The 25,895-nt window shown below is 40.3% G+C and overlaps 2 protein-coding genes across 7 annotated transcripts in view; one reads left to right on the top strand and one right to left on the bottom strand.

Moving 5' to 3' along the window:
* WDSUB1 (WD repeat, sterile alpha motif and U-box domain containing 1) overlaps nucleotides 1-5,365 on the top strand; it is a 47,282-nt gene extending 41,917 nt beyond the window's left edge. The window contains exon 12 of one of the 2 annotated variants that reach the window (XM_033165495.1): nucleotides 5,230-5,365. The gene's annotated coding sequence lies outside the window, so the exon portion shown is untranslated. Of the gene's footprint in view, nucleotides 1-1,162; nucleotides 1,244-5,229 lie in introns of those variants that run through there. The other variant, XM_033165503.1, reaches the window with a different exon arrangement.
* TANC1 (tetratricopeptide repeat, ankyrin repeat and coiled-coil containing 1) overlaps nucleotides 1-25,895 on the bottom strand; it is a 122,525-nt gene that overhangs the window by 10,186 nt on the left and 86,444 nt on the right. For all 5 annotated transcript variants that reach the window (XM_033165437.1, XM_033165464.1, XM_033165454.1 and 2 more), the window contains 14 exons: nucleotides 25,442-25,572; nucleotides 24,021-24,210; nucleotides 21,093-21,353; nucleotides 17,635-17,760; nucleotides 16,217-16,501; nucleotides 14,678-14,826; nucleotides 12,320-12,551; nucleotides 11,262-11,428; nucleotides 9,675-10,282; nucleotides 7,446-7,554; nucleotides 6,808-6,930; nucleotides 5,211-5,447; nucleotides 4,225-4,407; nucleotides 1,147-1,225 (listed from right to left, as the gene is read on the bottom strand). In XM_033165437.1, the coding sequence (XP_033021328.1) occupies nucleotides 1,147-1,225; nucleotides 4,225-4,407; nucleotides 5,211-5,447; nucleotides 6,808-6,930; nucleotides 7,446-7,554; nucleotides 9,675-10,282; nucleotides 11,262-11,428; nucleotides 12,320-12,551; nucleotides 14,678-14,826; nucleotides 16,217-16,501; nucleotides 17,635-17,760; nucleotides 21,093-21,353; nucleotides 24,021-24,210; nucleotides 25,442-25,572 (2,880 nt within the window). The remainder of the gene's footprint in view (nucleotides 1-1,146; nucleotides 1,226-4,224; nucleotides 4,408-5,210; nucleotides 5,448-6,807; nucleotides 6,931-7,445; nucleotides 7,555-9,674; nucleotides 10,283-11,261; nucleotides 11,429-12,319; nucleotides 12,552-14,677; nucleotides 14,827-16,216; nucleotides 16,502-17,634; nucleotides 17,761-21,092; nucleotides 21,354-24,020; nucleotides 24,211-25,441; nucleotides 25,573-25,895) is intronic.

The raw sequence follows: 25,895 nt of genomic DNA, 5'->3' as shown, positions 1-25,895 counted from the left end.
AATATGATCTTTGGCAGATCTTTGGTCTATTGTCAAAGATGTTGAGGAAAGTGCTAACTGGGGAAGAGAATTTTTGGAAAACAGGGCAAACAATGGTTGGAAGTGTCTGTAACAATGTAAGGTGACTAAATACATTTTGCTGTGTACGAGGTGATACTTCTAATGTGATTCTGTGCCATAGGCACTTTGTCTTTTGTGCATTGACATCTGTGTGAAGGATTTCTGTAAATCCAAAACACACAGTTTAGGAATATAGGAAACTGCCTTCTACGGACTCCTAGCTTCATATTGGCTGCACTGACTGACAGGGACTCTCTGGGTTTCAGAAAGGAGTTTTCCCCAGGGATTGAATATGGAATGTTTTTGCATGCAAAGCATCTGCTGCACCACTAACCGGCAGTCCCTTTCCAATCCTGGTCTATGATTAAAAATGTAAAGGGGGAGGGGAAACAGAGCTGCCTTCTGAAAAATCTGTCCCCAGATTGCAAGGCACATATCTGAATTTATCAAATTTTCAAGACTTGTAGACCATTTTTGACAATGTGACAATTCATCCTAAGCAGCTCTGCTTAACTATAGGCATTGTGATCTCAGTGCAACCCTCAGCTAGTAATCTCTGCACTCAAAATGCCACTGTTGGGAGAAAAAGTGTTCTGTCCAAACTGCCAGAAGGAAATGGCTGCTCAAATGTGTAGCTAGGCACGAACAATCCATAGACTACTGGGGGACTACTAGCATTATAAGTACAAGAGGGGAAAACAGGAATATGCCAACAAGAAGAACCTGTAGACGGGTACAGAAATAGAATAAGGCAAGAGCGCAACAAAAGGAGAAAATGCAAAGGAATCTATTCTGTATTAATGCATCAGAGACAAAGGGTGGCATCTAATGTTGTACAAAGGGTCTTCTTTGCGCATCACTTCTCCCTCCTCTTCCCAGTGCAGATCTTTGTAACCTCTTGTATGCTTTGGCCAGAAGGGCAAACTGTCACAGAAGGAGAGGGATGGATGACACAGAAGCCTCTGAAAATGACTATTTCTGCCTCCAAGAAAGAGGAGCATAAAGATACCCCACTTGGTGGTGTTCTTGTGTCCCTTGAGAAACCTCCTTCTGATGAGTACCAAAAGTTCTCTCGTATACACATACCTGTTTCTCCCCACAGTGTGTCTGTTTCATTGATGTCGATTTTAGGCTCCCTTTCAATCCGCATCAGAAAATGAATCACCTACAAAGAGGAGGAAAATATCAATCAGCTACCATTAAAAAAAAGAAACCCATCAAAAAAGAACTAGCAATTACATAATTATGGACTTGATTTACCTTAGCACTCTGTTGGTGGTGCACAATACATTCGTAAACACAATTTTCAACTAAGAAATTTATGGTACCGTATTTTTTGCTCCATAAGACGCACTTTTTTCCTCCTAAAAAGTAAGGGGAAATACCTGTGTGTCTTATGGAGCGAATGGTGGTCCCTGGAGCTGAATTGCCCAGGAGCCAAAAGCAGATTGTGCTTTTTATTTTACAAAGAGAAAAGGGAGTGTTGAAAGGACCCCGCTCAGCAGCTGATCAGCAAGAGATCGGGAAAGAGATAAGAGTCCCCGGCTCCCTTTCAGCCCCGCCCTCCTTTGTTGAATGTGCTGCAGAGGGAGGTTGTTTGTTTCCCCAGGACATGTGACTGGCTGATTAGATTATCTGTCTGGAAACAGTAGAAATGGCTCCTTTTCCTTAAGATTTTTCAGAAATGTGAGTTAAACCCCATAAAAATGGGGCTTTTCCTCTTTGCTTTTCCCCCTTTGCAAAAGGAGCTTTGCTTTTCCCCCTTTGCAAAAAAAGCTGCAAAACCTTTAGCTGATCCTCAAAAAAACAAAAAAAACCCAGGGCTTTTCCCTTTGCAAAAAAGCTGCAAAGCCTTTAGCTGATCCTTTAAAAAAGGCCTTTTGCCTTTGCAAAAACAGCTGCAAAACTTTCAGCTGATCCTCAAAAAAGCCAGGGCTTTTCCCTTTGCAAAAAAGCTGCAAAACTTTTAGCTGATCCTCAAACAAACAAACAAACAAACAGGGCTTTTAGAGGAGGAAAACCAGAAAAATGTTTTTTTCCTGGGTTTCCTCCTCTAAAAATGAGGTGCGCCCTATGGTCCAGTGCGTCCTATGGAGCGAAAAATACGGTATGTCTAACTGTATGCATTTAAGGTAACAGCACAATTTGGCATAGGAGAGGCACTTTGTTATATACAAGTCAGTTTCTCTTCAACAATCTAACAAAGATATATACAGGTTCTATGGAATGGCAAACTATAACTAAATGCTTGTATCATTTTCTGAATGCATCAATACTACTAGACTATTTTGGATACAAATTAATTTTCTGTCTCACTCAACACAAGAGATAAAATGAGTAAGAATGTGTTTCTGTCAGTTTCATGTTTTTTTGTCGCAAATTATTTTAACAAGCCCTTACAAGACCCAAATGTGGTTGGGTAAATCAAGGAAAGTACAAGCAAACAAAGCAAGGCAATTCATATGACTATTCTCAGAAATGTTTACTGGGAGTAGTTAAAGAAACAATTCTAATTTTTCAACTGAAGCTGAGAAACATGAATGCATACTTCTTCCATACTCCCATTTCTATGAAGAAAAACAGAGGCAATGTTTAAAATGTTGAATTGTAAAAAAAAAGGGGGGGATATCCCATTTATAAAGGAATCCCAATCTGCCTTCATACTAGTATACAGTGCAGAATTTAACTCCCCCCTCCTTCAAAAATGGCAGTAAAACATAATGGAGGCTAATGTTTGCATGCCAAGATTAATTGCATAAACAATAAATACATTAAGAGAGCTGCTGCAGTCTTGTGAGGCAGATGGAAAATAGTACAAATGTGGTTTCAAGGAATAAACCATCTTCTTGTATTCTATTATGGCCATATAATCCTTTATAGCCACATTGTGGAGACAGAAATCCTACTAGCATTTTTCATCTTAAACAGAGCTGCACTTGGCACAAGTACAGAGTATGCTAAAGCTTACAGTATCATCTTGTCTCAAGTACATGGAGCAAAAAACACCACCAAGCAAGTTGGGACCATTCAACTCCTAACCCCTTACAAGTAATCTTTTTAGTAGCAATAAAAGAAAGAGAGATTGGGAAGCGGTGTTTTTTTCAAGAAAAAAAGGTGCCAGAACTCACGATGAAATTGTTACAGTTAAGTTGCTGGGTGACTTGCTGCAGCCCTGAACAGATGCCGGTTTGACAACAGCAGCGATCACCGCCTGCAGAGGTGCTAAAAACTGCAGCAAGCTGTCTCCCCAGCTGGTTTGGTGGTTGCCACTGGTTCTTGTGCAGGTCAAATAAATGTGCCCCAGCCTCCCTTGTTCTCTTAAGATTCAGGTGGATGGCATGGGCAGCTCAGAAGGGCCCTCACTCAGACGTGTGCACATGCAACGGTAAAGGCCTGACTGGAAAGCTTCAAGCCCGTTAACACTACATGAAAGATGGATTGAAGAAAAGGAATTATGTACTGGTCCCACCCTGTATCATGACTAGGAGCTAAGTGGAGTCATAGATCGGAGAAAAGTGTAGACTCGCACATGCTGACCAGCTTCCGTTTTGACTTGAAATGTTCATTTTGGGCTTCTCAGTAGTATGTGAAGGCTATAAGTGGGCAGTGTGAGTGCCATCCCACAATGGCATCCACCTGTGAGGTGTTGGTACTGAACTCAGACGCTCCCCAGCTTAAAAAAAAGCACTGTTGGGAAGTATATGGCAAGTGCCACATAATTTATGTATTATGTCTTGTCTGATTTCCAAATAAAAGTGACATTTTCCTGAGTGGCATGATACAGCTATGCCCAGCTCTTTAGGAAAAATACATGATGTCTCATTTGTTTGACAAGTACTGCCTGATGGCAGTGAAAATTTAACTTTATTCATATACTTGCCTCATGTTAAATGGGGTTGTAGTAGCCTGACAGACTTTGTTATTTATTAATTAAATTTCTATACTGCCCTTCATCTGAAGATCACAGGGCGGTTTACAATATAAAATCATAACAATACACAGTACTGTATAATAACAAATAAAAGCAGTATCACCACCACCACCACACAGTTTAAAAGGCCATCACTTAAAATGTACAGCTTTTTAATATCAACTGGAGAATAGCAGCATAGAAACCACTGAATTATTCTAAACACTTTCAAGAAGAGAGGTGGAGCAAGGTACCTGACAATGTCCCATGCTTGAAGATGCTGTCAGAGCCTGCTGAAGTGCCTGTCGCTTTGTCAGTGAATTCGGCTGCTGGGAAGTGCTCCAATCCATGTTCAGCAGATATTCAAGAATATCAGAATGGCCCCTTAGGGCACTATGAACCAAAGCACACTGTCCCTTTTTATCCAAGTGATTTATCTAAAAGGGGAAGAGCAAGGAGAGAAACAGAGTAACATTCATGATAAGCAGGCTCATTGCACATACTGTTACACCAAAGCTTTTTACAAAGTACCAAATTGGCAGATTACTATACAGTGGTGCCCCGCTAGACGAAAATAATTCGTTCTACGAGTTTTTTTCGTAGAGCGAATTTTTCATCTAGCGAAGCGGCAATGGAGCGCGGAGGTTTTCACGCTAAAAAAAAATCATCTTGCGAAGCAGCCCCATTGACTTTTTCGTCATGCGGGGCAGCTTCCGCTAGACGAATGCCGTTCGTCTAGCGAGTTTTTCGTCTAGCGAGGCATTCGTCTAGCGGGGCACCACTGTATATAATTATATATATATATATATATATATATATATATATATATATATATATATATATATATATATAATTGGCAGATTACTATATATAATAGGCGTGCCTGGCGTGCTCTGGTCCATGGGGTCACAAAGAGTCGGACACGACTGAACGACTGAACGATAACAACATATATAATTTGGTGATATTTAGTGTGATTCTGCATAACTATGTATTACCTAAAATCAAAGCAGATTCTCGTTTGTTTGTTTTTACTAAACCTAGGTAAGGTATTTTAGTTATGTGTTCTAGAGTATTAAAGCACAGGGCACAAGGAAATTTCATGTTTTTAACTTATCCAGGGCATGCTTCAGTGTCTGAGCTGCATCCTCACAGAGAAAGGAGATAGCCTTTATTTGGATCCCTCTGTACAGCTCTATAGCACACAAATGCTCCATACTGAGTCTGTTGTCAAGCTTACCTTTGCTCCTTTCTTGCAGAGTAGTGAAACTATATGCATGTGGCCTGCAGCTGCTGCACAGCAAAGTGGGGTCATCCCATTCTCAGACGCACCATCAATGGTGGCACCAAATTCGAGCAGAAGGAGGACCACTTCTTCATGATCAAGATGAGATTGAACACACAATATTGGAGCATTGTTGAGAACTTCTGTCCTGTAATTTACATTTGCACCACCCAAAATCAGCAGGCGACTCACCTAGAGGGATTTAAAAGAAAGGAAATATAATTCACCTTCTTGTTTAGAGACTGAAACAGGATCAATTTGCATCTCCATTATGTAACAAGATTGTATGGATGTTGTCAGGTTGTTTCTTAATTTACATAGAAAAACCTATTTGCATTCTAAATTATGAATACTCACTCTCTACAGAGAATTCACACATTAAAAAGATACCGTATTTTTCGCTCCATAGGACGTGCTGGACCATAGGGCACACCTCATTTTTAGAGGAGGAAACAAGAAAAAAAATATTTTTTCTGGTTTTCCTCTAAAAAGCCCTGGTTGTTGTTTTTTTAAGGACCAGCTAAAAGTTTTGCAGCTGTTTTTGCAAAAGGAAAAGCCCTGGTTGTTGTTGTTTTGAGGATTAGCTAAAGGTTTTGCAGCTTTTTTGCAAAGGGGAAAAAGCAAAGCTCCTTTTGCAAAGGGGGAAAAGCAAAGAGGAAAAGCCCCATTTTTATGGGGTTTAACTCACATTTCTGAAAAATCTTAAGGAAAGGGAGCCGTTTCTACTGTTTCCAGACAGATAATCTAATCAGCCAGTCACATGTCCTGGGGAAACAAGCAACCTCCCTCTGCAGCACATTCAACAAAGGAGGGCGGGGCTGAAAGGGAGCCGGGACTCTTATCTCTCTCCCGATCTCTTGCTGATCAGCTGCTGAGCGGGGTCCTTTCAACACCCCCTTTTCTCTTTGTAAAATAAAAAGCACAATCTGCTTTTGGCCCCTGGGCAATTCAGTTCCAGGGACCACCATTCGACGCACAGGTATTTCCCCTTACTTTTTAGGAGGGAAAAAGTGCGTCTTATGGAGCGAAAAATGCGGTACTTAAAAACTAATCATTTGCATCTCCTCTTACTGATACCAACAGTCCTAACAAATGTTTTGGGATTTTCTTAGAGACAGTGGCAGAGACTGACTGTTTAATTTTGAAAGTTTGGGCACTTTAACTTTGGTCAGTTTAACAGCACCATGAATCTACATGAGCTTTATAAATGTTATTGGCTAGTTTTTCAGTCCTTACACTCAATGGCTAAAAAGCGCTTGTGGCTAATCTTGATTGGACAAGTTTTCAAAAGCAGAGAAAGAACACAGGAGATTCAAAGAGAGTGAACATTTGCCGGTTTGAACAGATTCTTGCCACGGTCAAGCCTCCTGCTTTTCCTTTCTTCCTTGTTCTGAAACTGACATGCTGTTGTCCTTAGAGGAAAGTTAGTTCCTGATGCCAGCATATAAAACCCCACTTGCCCTCAGCCTGTAGCAGTGGGGAACTGCTTTCTCTTAAGTTTAGAACTACCACTGTGAAAAAGTGAAATATAGCTGATACTTAGTTTTCTTACCTTTACATTGGGTGTATAAAGATTTCTCAAGGATGCAAGAGCTGCTGACAAACCATCAGTGCTATAGCCAATCCACAAGGCTTGAAGGTGGCTGGAAGAAATTCCAGTCTTTTTGCTGAGCCCCTAGAAGATAAAACAGAGATGAAAAAAAGAGGAAGCATACAGATTTTCAAAATAGTATTACTATTTGCACACTGAAAATTGTGGTAGCTTTTTTCTTTGAAAAATGAAAATCCTCAGACCTTTGCTTGCCCAAGATTTGAAATGTCCCTTACAAGCAGGAATGCAGCAGCTCAAAAATACTAGAAAAGTGTGCAGCCTTCCTCCATGCATAGTTCTACCTACTGGGCAATGAATATTTTGAGAGTGGCTAGGTATTAAACTCTAAATACAGTATCATGTGACAAGAGATTAGTTCTGGGTTACTTAAAAAGCTTTAAAACAACATAATAATAACTGCTGTGAAAATAACATTTATGCACATTGTGAACATTTTCCAAAGCAAAGTTTAATTTTCATTTTCTAAAGTTTCTGGATGGGGAGAAAAACAAGAGGACATAATGATATTATGGCACAAAGATATAACAAAAAGAAAAACTGAACAAATACCAGAAGGCAAAATAAAATATAGCTTTTACCTTGAATATATGTGCTTTCAGAATGTGATGCCCAAGCTCCATTGTTTGCTGACGGTTAAGCTTTCCTTCCTGCCTTGAGAACATGAATGCCAGGAGTGCATGCCCATTCCTAATCAAAGAAGCAGAAAGACAGGGAGAGAGGATTTTAAACTGCACTAATCAATGTTATGTCACCTGTTTGTTCTCTGAATACCTAACATGACAGATTTCATTCTCCTGCCCCAAAATCTAAATGTCAAAATATGCTGAACTAAGGAAGACAGAAGATACTTGCATTATCTCATTCTCAGACAGGACCAATCCGTTTTGTGGAAAAGTGTGCTGTTCCTATTATGTTTAAATCAAACCAGGTCATGAGAAATGTAAACTAGTGTCTGGTAAGGTCAACCAAGGTCACAGACACAGCGTATCTGGTTTTCATTATAATGGAGTACAGGTGGTGATTTATATGGTAAGAGTGCAAGATTTTCCAAACCACAGTGACACTTCTGTAAGTTATTCTGAAACAGTGGGCAAATAATGTGTTCAGATGCTTCTTTTTCTGTAAAGCAGTCTTCCCATTTCTTTTTACGTCAATAATGAACGCATCACCATCACAAACAAATATGAAAGAATTATCTTACGTTATCACAGTAACAGGAAAAAAGGTCAGCTTCTAATGCTTTTTAATGTACTATGTTTTTATGCAAGCTTGAAAGTGTAAATTAAAAACAGTGCACGTTATAATACTTTGTACACTAAAGAGCACTGGAGAAATTATTAATACTAAAAATTACGTGATATAATTGTAGGTAGCCAAAATAAATCTACCCAGCACAACAATTATGTATCTTTGATTCTTTCAGCAGAGATATTCTTACACGAGTTGAACCTTAATGCAACATTGCAGAGAGCTTTTTATTATTTATCGCTTTCTTCAAAAAAATAAAATAGGCTCAAAGCGATGTACAAATCCATAAAATACACAATTGCTTACAGATATTTAAAAACATAAGCATTAAAATGCAATAAAGCCATTTTTATTTTTTTGCTAAAAGTGTGTGTGATATTGAATCCAACCCAGTAAATTAATGGATGTAAATGTATCTTGGTGGTTTACAAGCATAGAATGAAAACATCTAAAATTGTTTTAAAAACAATACATAAAACAACTGATGACATGTGTAAAAACAATACAAAATGAACAACTAAGTGTGATGGCACTCAATGAAACTTTCATGGTTTTCCATTGACCAACCTCCTCCCCAAGCCATGTTACAAATTGCTCTTGAAACCAGCCTGTGTTTCGAAAGTTGCTCAAGTGTGTTTTGTCAGTCAGACTACAAAAGTCCAAAGACCCACTGAGTGCATCAAATCAGTCAAATTATTCTCCAGCTGACTGGTTTTCCATTAGTGGTCCCCCCCTAAAACTGGATCTCATTCTTCCCATACTCCACTGGTTTTAACCAGCTCCTGAATGCAGTTGACATCTTGGTCTAGCACAATAGCTACGGCAGATGAAAGCACATTTCCAGCACCCTTGATTAAATTTTGAACTGGTTCTAATTTTAGAATGTCAAACTGCATGATTCCATAAGCCTCAGATGCTGAATCTCTTGTTAAATTATATGAATGCCAGTGTAAACAGCAATAATCCCATTACAGGACCACTCCCATTTCTACTTATAGGATTCACAAATGATTAGTGGGGCAGGATAAAAGACACAAGTTACTGTTGAACAAACAATCTGAATTTTAAGAACATAATAGATTCCCTATGGGTTCCACCTACCACGTTATCATGTCTCTAACAGTGCCCATAATCTCTATAAGCCTGAGAAGGATTTGTTGTCAAATAGGGAGGAATAAGAATGTAAAGAGTTTCCAGGGCTGGATAGTTAATTCGTAAGGTTGCGCCTGCAGAATTATAAAGAAGCTTCATAGCAGATAAATAAAAAGTCACATTCCTCCATAGTGTACTCTCCTATCAAAGTAATGAAATGCTTAGCTCAAATGTTACTGAAAGTAGTAAATTCTGCTTTTCAGATATGCAGTCTCATTTCTGATTTTATTGTACAACTTATGCTTCAGTGCTAAACAAAATGAAAAACCTCAGCTCTAACAGCATTTTTCCGTTAGCAATGACATGTCCGGTATCAGCACCATCTTCCTCATGTAGCACAATAAAAGAAACAAAAACCATCAGCAATTATTAGCACCCACAATATAATATATACAGCTTCCATTTACCTTGGTTCACACAAGAAGTCCGTGTTTTCACCCTCTGCTCTCCAGACCAGCCACTCCCTGAAGGATGGATGACAGAACATTCGTGTTTTGTCTCGCCTTTTTATCAAAAAGCCTGAAAGGGACTCCATCCTCTGATGGAACTCTTCCCAGTCCTGTTCACCGTATATCTGGCCAGCATTGATGGCCTGGAAAATCTGGTCATCTGTCATTGGGTGAAGTGATGCCAGAGCCACATTCAGCACTGGCAGGGCCCTTTCAAATGATGAGTTTGTCATGAACTTCATGTTGCACTGAAGCAAATAGAGCTCAGAGAGTGAGACCGGAACTACTTTGTAGCTTGCACTTTTGATCACTAGGTGACCCTTCTGAAAGAGATCCAGGGTCAATTTCAAGTAGAGATAGGATCCCATGCTCCTCATGATCAGATGGTTGCTCACTTTCCCAATTATAGCTGCATCAGCTTTTCCATTCAGAGATATATTGTTTACAATATCCTGGCTGGCACCGATCCTGTACTGAATGTACGCATTCAAATCAGCCTGTATTTCTTTATTTTCATGGAAATCATCCAGTGAGATTGTGAAGAAAGGATATGAGCTGATTATTTCCTGTATTATAAAAGAAGAGAGAGACAAGCACTTTGCAGGAACATCACATTAAAAGTGGATCAAGCTGGACTAAGAGCCAGCATGAATGAAACCTTGCTATAGATAGGTATTTACTGAATGAGCAACGTAACTATCTGGTCTAGATAAAGGTAGTAAAATTGCTTCTGGGGAGTTTTGTTTCAGATTATAAACTGGGGTGAGGGGTGGAACTGCACAGCTGAATGCTTCTCTCTCTCTCTCTCTCTCTCTCTCTCGTGTGTGTATAGAACAAATCTCTACATACAAAATTAGTACATCAGGAGGGGAAAAATTAGCCTAGAGCTTTCCTCCCTGACATCTGGTTTTCTATTTGTAACATGCAACATTCCACCATACAGTCTCCTACCTGTGCTCTGAAGTAATAGACTTTCACTTAGAAGGACTTTATGGTCATTACTGAATTCATCCAGACATGGCAAAATGTTTTCTAAAATGTTGGTCAAGTGTCAGGCCATCCACAGATTAAAAAAGAGGGGGGCAGGACAAACAGGGAAATAGCACCAGAGCCCATTTGTTATTCACACAAGTAAGTCTGACCTGGCGGCTTTTATAGGGGAGAGAGAGAGCGAGCATAAGATGAACTGCTCTGGATACACTCTGTTTTGTTCCCTCCTTTTGCCAGAGCTGGGAAGTAGTGTAAAGACTTGAAATGCTGCCTCCAATCAGGGCCTGATGGATCCTGACACCAAGTTGTGTTGGTTGACAGTGGTTTAAAAGAGTTTCCTGTTGCGGCCTCAGGTTATTACTACTTACCTGCCCCATCCCCAACAAAAATATTTTATTCAAGTTGGTACCCCTGCACCTGTCTAAGTCATAGCAGATTCTCCAGACTATTCTTTCCAATTAAAATTAAAGCATAAACAACTCCTTGAGACTCTTTCTCCTCCATGCACCATTATTTCAGAACAACATTTGCAGCTATACATTTTCTAAACATTACCTGAAAGTTCGTTCTTACAGTCACAATCAGTTTTAGCCAGGGAGGAAATTTAGAAATAATATTTGTGATGAATGAAGAAACTGTGTCCCCATAATCAGGTTTATGGAATTCAGCCTCATTTAGGCCATCTATCAAAATTATATATTCCTCTTCTGGAATTTTCTGTTCTGAAAGACAAGGAGATGAAATACCAATAAAGTATACATTACATACACACACAGCCCCACTCTGAATTTATAAAGTGGTTTACAGGAATAGAATAGAATAAACATAATCTTTCACTTTGTAATTTGCTTTGGATAACTTTTTGTGAAAAGACGATAAATAAATGCAATATTGCTAATAATGATATTAATAATGACCCCTGTATTATCCTAAAAAAAATTAAGGATAATAATGATGAAAACAACAAAAGCAGGAAAGTGGTGAACAATCTGATTGTGTAAAAAAAATTGCAGTGGGAAGGTTTAAGTCCAGGTTTCCAGACCCATAATTGCTACCAAATTTCTAGTTTCACCTAATAAGTATTCTGAAATGCATGGATAGCAACTGCAGTTCATTATTTCTAAATAGATGCTACACTACTAAAGCCACAGCTTGTGCAGAGCTGTTTGTGTTGTTACTGAGCAAACAAAATTTGCCGTCACAGCTTCTGTTAAAAGTTCCATTTTGCAAATGGATTCACATTGCTTCATGAATAATATATTGTATTATAGAACGCACTACAGATGACTTGTAAGTACCGGTATATCAGTAAATGTTTACAATTATAACCTAATTATTTTTATTTTTTAAATGGAGCAGTTCATTATTTATTTAAGGAAACTACTTCAATATCTTAGCTTTTTCTAAGTGTGCTTTTCAACATACATATAAAATACAGTTGGATTAACACTAGTTTGCAATGTTTTATTTTCTTGGATGGCTTTGATACCTTATTTAAAACAAAATGGCAGAACACACACTGGTCTGCATGCTAACTACTGCTAGGCACATCTAGAATACAAACCTTGTCTTGTAATTGAAGTCACTGTAGAGAAATGTTATTTTTTGCCTACCTTTCCTAAGATTTGCAAGTGGTTCCAGCACTCCTCTTCTGAATGCTGCTACTGGATCTTGAACGCAGGACCTAAGGCTAAGCATACTTTGTAGATGTGGTTCCCTTATCAAAAGTTCTCTGTAGGCTGTTAGCTGATGAGATCGGCAAAGAAGAGCAGCGATACTATGCACAAATTCTGGGACAAGGCATGTATAGGTGTTGTCAGCTTGACAGTAGTGATAGGCAACAACCTTTTTCAAAAAGAAAAAAAAAGAAATGTTTAATATTTATAGTAGATGCTTCCAGTTACAAGAATAAAAATAATGGGATCTATTGAATCATTGTAGATTTAGAGCAGGTATGGGCAACATCTGTGTGGCATTGTGGTTAGTGTATCGACTAGACTAGAACCCAGGAGACCAGGATTCGAATTCCCACTCCTCCATGAAGATCACTGGGTGACCTTGGGCCAGTCACTCACTCTCAGCCTAACCTACCTCACAGGGTTGTTGTGAGGATAAGATGGGAAGGAGGGAAACAATATAAGCCACCTTGAGCTCACTGGTAGAAAAGCGGGATATAGAAATGAAAATGAAAATAAAAAAAAATGTTGACAGACTGCAGTTCCCATCATTCCCGACCAATGACCATGCCGAACTGGGCTGATGGAAGCTGGGAATCCAACAACATCTGGAAGGCACCAGGTTCCTCAACACCTGTACTAGAGCACAAAACTCAGGAGATGTTAAGACTCGGTTGTGTCAGTCATGGCTGACACTGGTGAAGATGTAATGAAAACTTTAAAATAGAGAATGGAAGAATTGGAGAAATTCATTACTGGAGAAAGAGAGAGAGAAGCGAAAGGAGAGTATGTTCCCTTAGTAGCTTCTGATATGCAAACCATAGTTTACAGAGGACCTCCCTATCCTTACAAGGTATACTATACCTCCCCAAATATATCTCCCAGCACCAAACAACAAATTCTGGAAATAGGTAAACACAGCTGTACAAATCCTGTAATTCACATAAATATATCCCTCCCTCATCAATAACCATATCACTCTGCCATATGCAAAGACTGTTGCATATGGCCAAAACTGGTGACTGTCCTTTGACAAACACAATGCTAAAGACCTTAGAAGACCCAGCAGTTCCAAGGCAGACCAGTGTGACACTATACTGGCCTCAACGGAAAGGATTCCTGCCAACATGGCAATGAAACCAGAAAGTTCAAGTCCATTTGCTAAATGCAGGATGCTACAAGTCCATTTGCTAAATGCAGGATGCAAACTCTTCTAAAAATATACTTTTTTAATTTAAAAAAAAAACTCCAAACCAGAATTTGTTCCACCTTGCTCTTTTTTTCTTTTTAGCAGATTCCCAGACTGTCTGGCTATATGGTGTAATCCAACTATGAGTTCTAGATCTGGAATGTTGACAAGTTACAGATCTGTATTTTATTTTATAATGCACTAGCCAAGCGTTAGATAACTATCATGTTCCTCCTCTTGTAAAAGTTAAGTGCACTGGCGATTGGGACATCAGGCTTAATTTTGGCAAACTCTGAGCATATGCAGAAGTATGCACCATCAAGCTCTGTGCAGCTTAATATTCAGTAAGGATGCATAATCTTAAAGTGGTTAGCGCTGACTTAATGCATCTTTATTCTGTCATGTTCTAAAAATAATAACTGCTTTGATGACGACAACAATATTAGGACAGTTCTTACATAAAGACTGTACCAAGTAATACTTCAATACCAAAGCAAATCCTCTGCTATTTACAACACTCGGCAAGGCTTTCCTTCTTTCACAATCCTTCCTGCAAAAATAAATGCATTAGAATGTCCCTAGTGCAATTTGCTGATAATTCCAGCTTATATAACCGTTAGATACATCAGTGACGAAAACACTGTAAGCTGCCTAGATCAAATGTTTGATCCCACTCCCTCCTCCTTGATACATGTGCTGCGGGGAGGTACGTTAAATAAACTAGCCGATGGGGGCAGTCGTTTCCTTTGGAATTAGAGATCGCCATCTGCCAAAGTCGGACAGGGGAAAAAATATATTCTCAAAATTCAAGTAAAACTGCATCTTTGCCCTTACGCAATCGGGATAAAAAAGGGAAACAAAAGTTGGCAAATAGAAAGAAATCACCACAGATTATGCAATGAGTACCTCCTCACTGGCAGTGTGTAGATCACTGAAGTGAATTGTACCATTTATTAAAAGCTGAGAAAAAGAAATTACTGGCACAGAAGCCTGGCCACTTACACAGTGCTTCTAAATATTCTGAATTCTTGTAAGGGGGTCAATATACAGGTAGAATGTGTGTGATTTGGATTACGATTAATAGCTGTTAAATATTAGGGTGTTACCTTTGAGGCAAGACGTCTAACAGATTCTGCCATTTGGTTCGGATGTTCCTGAGCTGGGGGGCAGCTGAATGTTTTGCTTGTACTGGTACCCGCTGAGGCAACAGAAGCGGGTATCTGGCTGAGAGGAATCTCTTGACAGGGGTCGCTGCCTGTGAGGAAAGAGACCAGAGTTATAACCAGCAGTGATCCATTTAGTGGTATAAATTATGTATCTGCAATGTTGGTGATGTTTAGTCTTCCAGGGAAAGTTAAAACACCGTTTGAAATTCCACAGCCTGCCTGCATGTGTTACCAGTTATGACTTCATTCATGTAGCTGCACATTCTCATCACTTTGAAGATCTGCTAGGCTAATTTAGAGATGCAGTAACAGCAAATGCCCCAATCAAAAACAGAAGAAAAACATTTAAAATTCCTTTGTATGGTAACGAAACACTAGCATGGAATGACAGATATATTTGTTTTGAGTAGGTCAGCATCTCCAAAGGGTTTGGTTGGAGTGAAAGCACCATAGACTCATAAAATTGTAGAGCTGGAAGGGCACAAACACACATTCCTTCCCAATTTCAGTACAGTAAGGCTATTAATTTTGAGAATGGGCACACACACATCACCTGTGTGATAAAATGGAGCTCAGACATAAAAGAGGACTTGGGGGGGGGAGCCATGGGACCACAAAGCAACAGAGTGTGGGTATGTGAGCGAAAAACAGAAGCTGTGTAAGTTAAAGACATACTTACTGCCAGCACTGAAGTCAATATAAACATGGAGAATTCAGCAGGGGTAGCCAACATTGTCCTCCAGGCCCATGCTCACCACCATGACCAATGGTCAGGGGGGATGGGAGATGTACTCCAGCAGCATATGGAGGGCACCATATTGACTACCCCTATATTAAGCCACAGCTGCAAATATAAAAAACCCCAAAACTTTAAATGCAGCTGATTTTTAATCACGCACCGAGTATCTGTTGAAACATGAAGTTCTCTGCAATTATTAGTAGAGTTTACTTATAGACTGCTTTGTCCCAAAGTGATGAACATATTGGAACCATATACACAACAGAGTAAAATAAAATGCAAATCAGCAAACAGAACAATGTAAGACAGCAAAATTAACAAAAACAGTGGAGGCAGAGAATAGCCTTCCCAAGATAGAGGGTTAAATAGTGCTCTTCTCAACCCTACATCTAACACACTTCGAAAGATGCCTTAGCACCAAAACTAAAGGAGCCTGATGGATCTTCTGAAGGGTATTCGTTCCATAACATTGGCAGCACTACCACCAAGGAGGCCCTGTCCTTTACACCTCCAATAGGCCCCTTGTAGGAACTGTGCTACCAAGGAGCTCATTTCCACAGTCTACCAAGAGAGCAACTTGGGAGTGGGGAAGAGGTGCTACCAAGGTTCAGTATAGCTAATGCAACTTATTTGTCCCACAAAGATTGCAGGTCGTGTAGCACATATGCATGCAAATACAGTAGTGTTTACACTTTCCTAAATTAGCAAAAATAATCTACAAAAAATGTTTTTAAACGTACTTTTGGGAGAAGAATTAGAGCTGGTGGAAGCAATCTGCCTCATGCGACTTCCATGACAGCTAAGTGCCACAAGCTTTGAAATAATAGCAGTCTTCCCAAATCCCACATTTCCAACGACAACAGCTCCCCTGGTTTCTGCCTGCTCTTTATTATTCTTCAACTTTTCCTCTATTGCCTGAAACAGCCAGTCTCTTCCGACAAACACAGAGTCCGTTGTTATGCTTGGCACTTCAAACAACAGTGGCTTAAGCAGAATGTCTTGAGGCTTATAGGGGACAAAACGTGCTGAGAGAAGGGAAAGAACTTGTTAGAAGACAATATTTTAAGCAACGAAAGATCAATTCAAGGCAAAAGCACTCAAACTTTAGAAAATGCAACTAATCTGTTTTCGAAGAATTTATTGTAAACAAAGCCTCAAAATCAATTTACTGTAAACAAAGCCTTGAATCATAAGTACATCACAGCAGAAGCGCACAGCTCATTTCATAAAGTCAGCGTCTAAACTTTAAATGGCTTCCAGTCAAGATTCATACACAGCAAGAGTGTGGGCTACTAAAAAGAAAAATCTGCATAAGTACATATTTTTAGAGCCTCAAAATCTGAGGTAATGAAGGTAAGCCTGTGGAGGCCTCCTATAAGACACAGCCAGCTTCCAAAGTAAAGTCCTGGGGAAATGTTGCTTCTAAAAAACCAAAAGGCAAGCAAGAAAGTTAAAGCAATTGCAATGCACCCTACCTTATACCATGTCCCACTTGAGCAGAACGTTAAATGCTCTGAGTGGAATTATTTATTCTCTGCTTCCAAATATGTAGGACTTGCTGGGTAATGTGAAGGGGAAGAGCTGTTTCCTTTTCCCCACCCCACCCCCCACCCCAAATGTCCTGGGGCTGCCACTGTCCCCAAAGCCATCACACCGTACTCTGGAGACACTTTGATCATGGTTCTGTGAGCCCTGGGAGAGAGGCTGTATCTCACCAGTAGGGTATCTGTTCTGCATGCAGAAGGCCCCAGATTCAATCCACATCTCCAAGTAGTGGATTGAGTGTGTCCCTTATCTGCAACCTTGGGAAGCCACTGGCAATCTGTGTTGAAAACAATGAGCTAGATGAACCAATGGGCTCCACATCTCTGGAAAGCTGCTGCTGGTCAAGTATATTTGCTAATTAGGGAACTCTTCAAAATGTTCTATAAAGGCAGACAAGCCTCTAATTTCCACTAAGCAAGCACCAAAACAAAACACTTGCATCTTCCACTAGGGAATCTCCAGAGCAGATCAACACAACATTAGTTATTTATTTCATAGAATCGTAGAGTTGGAAGGGAACCACAAGGCTTATCTACACCAATGCAGGAATCTTTTGTTCAATGCGGGGCTCGAGCGCATGACTCTGAGATAAAGTCTCCTGCTTTACCGATACCTTTTATTTCTTGCTGAACTCTCCCTCCAGCAGTATTGTGCCACGGTAAGCGAATTGAGGTCCTCAATGGTGTATTCCTCTGACCATCCAAATAGCTCAGGTCTTCTAGCTTGGTGGAGCTTGTTGCTGTAACAACAATGAACCTTGTCACATGGATGGGCTGCAGGAGGTTCAATATTATGTCTCAAAACAGTAGCCAGTCACAGCTGAGTAACATGGAACAATGCAGAGGTGCACAGCAGAAGGTGTACCTCTACAAAGCAAACTGTGGTGAACTTCAAATGCTCTGCTGAGCTCACTGGAGACAAAATGTGGTACAAACATAGTAGTGTTTTTCCTTTGCAATGCCTTAGTGCAGCCCCATCACTTTAAAAAACACAGCATTGAGATGCCATAAGCTTCAAGCTAGTTAAAAATTAATTTACTTTACCCTCTCCTTTGGATGTGTTAATCACTATACCCTATGGCCATAAAATGCTAATGATTGATTATGCTTCATGTGAATATTTCGCCCCATTGTTAAACATTGAAAATATCAACTTTTCAGGACACTTTCCAGTGTTTCTTAGAAATTATTATATGAACGAAAACATTATGCAGTGGAAAATAACTCAGTGCATAGAAACAACCCTAAAGTGTGTGTGAATTTCTATTTCGAAAGAAAGACAATTTTTTGAAATATCCTCCCTTCACCATAAACTGCCTGTCTCAAGGTTCCAGTCCTCCAATTAATTAATTGTGCTCTTTTGTGATGTATATAATATGGGCAACATTCAGAAGGATTTCAAAATGCTGATTTACTGTTGGGTGGTAGATAAGAGAGGACAAGGCTCACGATGAATTTTTATGACCAGTTTGGCAGTCAATTTATTTATTAAAGCTTCAATATTTCCATGTCATAACACAGCAATGTAGCTAGCATGAATCTTCTGCCCCAATGATTTCATTCAGAGTTATTGGCAACCCAAATCTCGCAAGCAGACACTGTCCAAATCTTGGAAGGAGACAAGCAGGCACTTTGTGCAGTATTTCACAGCATCCAGAACATCAACAATCACCCATTAATGGCAGGATTCTCAGCCTCCCTTTTTGCAAAGATATACATGACTAGCCATAAAAGCATTTAAGAGGCTGTGAAATGTACTGAAAAATAAATCGGTCATCTCCAGAATGCATTAACAAGCCAAACAGAAAAAGAGCTGAAGTTAGAAACAGTAGTCCTAATACAAAACTGATGTGTAGAAGAGAACCGTACTATAGCCAGGGGTTTTGCTGATGTTTTTAGAGGCACGCTCTGCATTTTAAACTAAAAAGTGGCTTGTCTCTTCAGCCCTGTGAGCTTATGCAATGGACATATGGAAGAAACCTACTGATATTTATCATAACCAACCATGAAAATCTCCCCAACATAACCCACTGAAATGAATGGAAACAGCGGCTGAAACTCGTGTGTGTGTGTGTGTGTGTGTGTGTGTGTGTAAAAATACCACACTTTTACAATACCTGGAAAGGGCTGCTGAACTGTCTACATTACTTTAGCTTGTTTTGAGAACATGTGTACTGAAATGGGGTTTCCCCTCCCATTTAGGCCTTTTCCATGCACCCTACCACTCCACATACCTGGCAGATTTCCACTAAAACTGACACCCAAATGGATTTTGTTTACTTTGTTAGTACGTTAGTACGGCTTCACTCCCTTGATGAAATTTAAAAGAGAAGTTCATCTTCTTCTAGAAGAAAACAACATGCTAGTGTATCTAAATTTTGTTTCTTAAAAATGTGTCCGATATAAAACCAGAAGCAAAAGTTCATGAACTTAAGAGACCTTCCACAATTGTATGGACACGGGGCTCTCTACATTCTAGTATGACTACCTTAACACAAAGTCTGGGTTCTTATGGCAAGGGCAAATTCCAGCATTCAGCCATTAGCAAATATTTAAGTGAACCGAGTGATCTTCTAAAGCTAGAGAAGATCCCCCCCCCAAAAAAAACACACACACATTATTCTTTTTATTAGGATATTTACCCTTTTGAGTCAAATCAGTCATTTTGATCAATGATCTGAAGATTTATATACTGCTTGATTGTAACAAAAACCAGACAAACCTCAAAGCAGTTTACAAAAAGAATAAAACTGATCCCAAGTGGTTAGGGCTTTATATACTAATAGTTCATATATGTGTACACATATAGTACACTTGTAGGCAATTGCACATGAACATAGCAATTCCCTTGATCACTGAGGTGCCATTGAAGGAGAATGCCATGATCACAGGACTAAGTTTCACCCATCTCAATAACCACCCAGATCTCATTGCCATTGGAAAAAAGGGGGTTGTTCAGTGTATATTACACTTTTAAAGAACAACCGGCTGAGCATCCACAAGGAATTCCTCTCATCCAAAAATAGAAATGGAGAGAAAACTCCCTAAATACTGTATAGTGAAGAAGAAAAACAGAAGTCACTCAGGAGAAGAAAGCTAAGTAGGCAGGTAGCTGTCTTTTTCCTGAAGGTATTTGCAGACAGGGACAAATCTCTCTACTCAATAGGAAAGCCAGCAGAACCTGGTCTCTGACTAAAGAGTTCTAGAAAGTTCCACAGATGCTTTGTGCGGAGACGCAAGTGCAGGACTGCACAGGGACTACGAAGAATAGCTGCTTGTAAAAATCAGCACCTTCCATACAGCAGATAATTAGTTTGGGTTATTAATAATGGTCTTACTACCAAAGATCCACAGAGAGCTTTCCCAGATTTTTCCTGCCACATAAGAATGAGTGTCTATGGAATATGGCTGCGCAAATATCATGGGGCCCCGAATGGATTGTGTTCATCCAAGCAGTAGTGGCACAACCTCCCCTACCCAATCCCCATGGGTTATGTTCAATGTAGCACTATGGTGAAAGTTCCCTCAGCACAAGGATTTCTCCATGCTCAATGGAATGTTCTCCCCATCTCCCTCCCCCCAATGCACCCGACCCCCTGGAACAGATTGGGATGGTGTCAGAGGTGTGTGTGAGACAAGGAGTGAAATCCCATTGTTCTGGCCCAAGTATTTAGTTGGACACTGCCCCATGTCTGCATCATTGTATATGCATTTAAAAGCTTAATATAGAGGCTGAGTGCTTCCTGCTATAATCCTTCAAGTCGATGGACTTATATAGCTCTTTACATAAAAAAGCAATGAGCACAAAGAACACTACACTGTCTCTGCACAGCAACATCCCTATCGCTTCGTAGACCTTTGTGCTTCAACTGCTTCTAAAAATTACTTCTGTTAAATTCCATGCACTCCCCTTAACCAGTGCCGGCTCTCTAGCTTGCATTTCCATTACGTGGAGATCAGACACAATTTGATAGGAACTGGTCCATGCAAGAACAGTGCTAAAGGAAAAGTATGTATTAAAAAGGGGGGGCTGGAACACACACAACACTTGCTCCCTTCGGTTGCTCCTTACCTGCAACGGAATTGGGCCGAGGCATTACTAATGAGCCAGAGCTTTGAGTGTAAGTCACAGGGCCATCTCCAGAAGATGCTTCCACTTTTGGCAGACTTTCTGAAGACCCCCCTGTCTCCTCTTCTGCAACTGGCGAGCAATTATCTGTTCTCCTTTCGTGAATAATCCCTTGATGTGCACCAGTTCTGAGGCTCCCGTCTTTGCTCCACTCCAAACTGGATCCACTACGGTCGTCGTTTTCAGATGAACTTGTTACTGTCGCTTAAAAATAAATAAAAAAGGAAAGCTATAGATTCTAATGGGAAGAATGCTGATATAATAAACTGATTTGTAGTGTTCTTACGACTGAAACTTCGGTGAATAAGGTGATGAGCTCCTCCTACAAGGCACACTAAATTAGCGTTTCCTGGGCTGGTTTTAGCAGGAAGACAAAATCATTCATTGGGCATCGTAGTACAGCTACTACTGTTCATGTTCTTAGTTGCAACTAGGTATGTCTCTCAGAGCATGACCTCCTTGCTTTAAGAATACGGACAACTTAAAATAGCGTAAAACATCGAAAGGATTTTGAGGAAAGCCTTGTAGTGTGCTTCTGTATGGCCAAATGATTAATGTTGATTAAAGGCAGGGGGCAAACTTGGGACTTTTGGTGCATTATGAACTAAAAGTCCCTCCTGATTTACTCATCGAGGGGAGTGGGAGGGCCAGGAAAGATTTCCACTCCAGTTTCTAATAGCGAAAAGACAGCATGTCACCATTCTGCCTCCCCCTTCCTCATTTTGGCCACTAGCCCAGACTTCTCTCTTACTTAGCTCACCGCAAATGATGAAAATCTGCCCTCACCCCCATTATGTCAACGGAGGCAGAGACAATTTCAAATAAGGCAATAAAACTTTTTTTCAAAAAAAAGAAAGAAAGAAAAGAATAAAAGTCTGACCCAGCAGAAAGTGCAGGCGAAGGAGAGAGAGGGGAAGGGCAGCTCAAAAAACTCAAAAAACCTACTGGCCCAGAATAACGTAGCAGGGATGGAAATTACAATGGAAGCCTACTTAAGTAGCATGGAAGAACAAGCTATTTCCACGGTTTGGCAAAGTCTGCCAAAAACAGTTACACAAAAGATAATACTTGCCAAACTGTGTACTGAATGAGCATTTAATAATCTTCATATATTTGCATGCACACATTGAGTGTGTACACACACACACGTTAAGGGATGCTTTAGGAAATGCAGTACACCCTCCACACATAAATCCTTCCAAATGAATGTAGAATGATTAGATCTATAAATAACTTGGGGGACTAAGGATACTTAGTAAGATACAAGTTCATTTTAATATCCATTCCATTCCACCACCCCCTTCAGATGAAGACAAATTTGCAATGCATGTGTGCAAGCTAGCTTTCAAATTAAATGCTGTCTTTCAGGATTTGCAGGGGAACGCATGGGAGGGAGTGTTTTATTTTAAGAAGAGCAAGTTGCACAACACAAAATTCTATACATTTTCGCAACAGCCTTGAGAACAGAAGGTGCACAATTTCCAGATCCGTGATCATCCTAGCTAATGGGTTTCCCAGCAGTTTTCCTCCATGTGTCCTCAAGTCTTCATTTTACCCAGCTCTTTGGGGCTTGATTTCTCCTGTGCTAGTTTTCATTCCCAGTTATGAATTAATCATTCAAACTTTCACATAACACAGTCATTAAACTGCAATTATGATGAAACTTACTAGCCTTTCTTGGTCCAGAACCAGAAGCATTTCACGAATACTTCCGATGTTTGCCACCACTAGCATACCTCCTTCGTCCTAACTGCGGTGAATCCATTTCCAGGCCCAATTTAAAATGTGGATATTAAACTTCAAATCTCTTAACGGCTTGGAACCAGGTTATTTGAAATATTGCCCTTTCCTGCATATACCTCACCTGATCCTCAATATCTTTTTCAGAGGCCCTATTCCAAATGCCCCACCAAGTAAAGTGAGTTGGGTGGCTATTAAGAAGCAGGCCTTTTTAGTAACAGTGCCTCAGCCTACTCAGAGAAAGTTGCTTGGAACCATCTCTGTGGTCCTTCCAGTAACAGGTGAAGGCCTTTTTCCCCCACTTGGGCCTCTCAGTGTTTGATTTGCAATTTTCTCTATATCTGTGTTGCCAACTGGAGTACAGAATGGATCCATTACTGTTGATTGAAGCTCAAATGGCCTCAGTGGATCTTTCTCTCACTCACCCCCCCCACAAGTTTGCCTTCTCTCCCCACCCTGGAACACTGTGTCATGAACCTGTTTGCAATGATACAAAAAACTGAAAACTTTCCAGACAGGGATCTTTGTTTACAAGGGGTGGAACACTCCCCCCAAATGGTAGCATACTGAAAACACTTCTTGGTCCTTAACGAAGTTCTCTATATGCTTCACATGCATTATTTCAGTAAATCTTTAGAACGACCCTGTATGGTCAATCGGTATTGTACTCAAGGATGAGAGATAAATGTGCTGCCTAAAGCAACCCAACAAATTCATGACTGCAGTGAAATGTGGACTGGAGGCTTTCTGATCAATTGCTCCTGCTCTTAATCACTGCATCCCATTAGCACTGTTATTCTCTTCCCCAGCAGAACTTCCCCAACAAATATACACTGTAGTGCAGTGAAGAAACTCGGGGTTCCAGCCCTCTCCCAGCCCATGACTAAATGCCCACAGGAAAGACACAAAAGAACAACTGAGAATGAGAAAATTATTTCAAGCGAAAGAGCACTTTTAAAATTTCTGGAGCATGGAGACTTTGGAATTGAAGCCAAGTACAAGAGAGCTAACACAAGAGAGTTTTGGAGCAAACTCCTTGTACACCTAGTGGCTGTATCGGCTGATGCAGAGAAGCAAGATGCAACAGAGACAGCAGTAAGTCAGTGCATTGCTAGGAGTTAAACTGCTTACCTATAATTCCACTGTCCTTGCTTTCCAACGTGGAGCTTGGGCTGCTAATGGTCCCACAGGGACTACTTTTGTTGGCCGCTGTTATGCCAGCACAGCTATTCAGAGTTGAGCAGGGGCTGTCGGTGCTTGGCGACGTGGTGCTGCTCGTCAGGGTAGAGCAGGGACTGACTCCTTGGCTAGCTACAGTGCACTACAAAATGAAGGAAAGGAAGGGTGAATACACAGAGCACAGCGTTATTGGTCCATGGTGGAATCAATACTAAGGAGGAAATCAAACAAGCCTAAAGTTAAGCACACAAACACAACTTTCCAAGGCTGCATTGTAAGAGGATTTATTAAGTCCCTTTCAAGAAAGAAGCAGCAGCAAAAGGACAATAGCAGATTACGGGCCCTTAGTGTTTTAACTTGGACCTGTAAAGTTCACTGTCTTGTGCCTGGAACACTGTTTGTTGAGAGGCTGCAACACAAAACCCAGGATTTGTTTGGGATAAATGGTCAAATATGCTTCTCTGCAGATTCAAAAAGGAAAGGCGCGGACAAAGTTTGGTTTAAAATCTTTCGTCACGGGTGGCTAGAATTCTCCTAGAATAGGTGCCCTCCTGTACTACTACGGAATGCACTGTCTCCTCTCAGCATCTCGCAAGAGTCATACAGATTATTTCCCACGTTCTTATGGCTCATAAACCAAGCAGTAAGGAATGTGCAAGCCAGAAGTGCCTATGGGACAAAAGGCATTCAGTTAAAAATACACATGCGCAAAAACAGATGGGTACAAGCAAGTGAGCCATGGCTGCTTCATTAGACAACAGAACGAGAGAAAATGCTGTAACAAAACTAAAATCTGATTCCCAAGGCCAAAAGTAGAAAAATGATCTGCTGTGAATTTTCACAAGAGGGAGATTTTCAGCTCTTCCCTGTATATCGATCAAGCCAAAAGCCACATCTTTAGTTCACTGTGGTGACCTTTATTGCCTAAGACAGGAGTGGGAAACATGTGGCACTCCATATGTTATTGGACTACAACACCCATCAGCTTTGATTACTGGCCCTGCTGGGAGTTGTAGTTCAACAACATCTGGAAGGACAAGGTTCCCCTACCTTAGGATAAAATAAGTATCCAAAAGTTGTTTTTAAATAATCCTTCCAGGTCGCAACAGCTTGAAGCAGCAGGTAAAAAAATAACCATTCCATGATTTTCTCACAACCCCATCCAATGTAAAGAATTTCCTTGGAACAGTGAAGATTAAGCCACAGCTCTCTTTTTTTCAGTGCTTCCTACAAATGTGCACTGTGTACACATTTATGTTAGTGATTTTTATTGTCTATTAGCATGTTTGCCATTAAATATATTGAAAGCACAATATTTGTTGGCATCTCTAGTTTTAACAGATTGCTGTTTACAACTGTTTCCACTAGCATACCATAGCTTCACGCTTTTCTTCCACAGAGATATGGGCAGACGTTGGAATCCCTTCTCCCAGTAAAAATCCCAGTCTTGTCATCAGTTCCTGAGCCGCTGGTGAACAGCTTGATTCCTTCTCTGACTTTGTTTCTATGCAATAAAAGAAAATACTGTATGAAGGAGTACAGTGACTTGCTTTGCAAGAGTAACAACAAGTTACATGAAAGGAGATTCCGACTAAACATCAGGAAGATCTTTCTGACAGTAAGAGCTGTTCAGCAGTGGTACAGTCTTCCCTCAGGAGGTTGTGGACTCTCCTTCCTTGGAGGTTTTTAAGCAGAGGTTGGATGGCCATCTGTTATGGATACATTAGCTGAGATTCAGGGGCCCTTCCAACTCTATAATTCTAGAAGAACAAGGCTCAATCAAGTCTGAATTCATTCTTGGGCGAATAAGAATATAGATTTCAACAG

Source organism: Lacerta agilis, chromosome 1, assembly GCF_009819535.1.
Source record: "Lacerta agilis isolate rLacAgi1 chromosome 1, rLacAgi1.pri, whole genome shotgun sequence".
Taxonomy (NCBI): domain Eukaryota; kingdom Metazoa; phylum Chordata; class Lepidosauria; order Squamata; family Lacertidae; genus Lacerta; species Lacerta agilis.
This window is presented reverse-complemented; position numbering and strand designations above follow the sequence as displayed.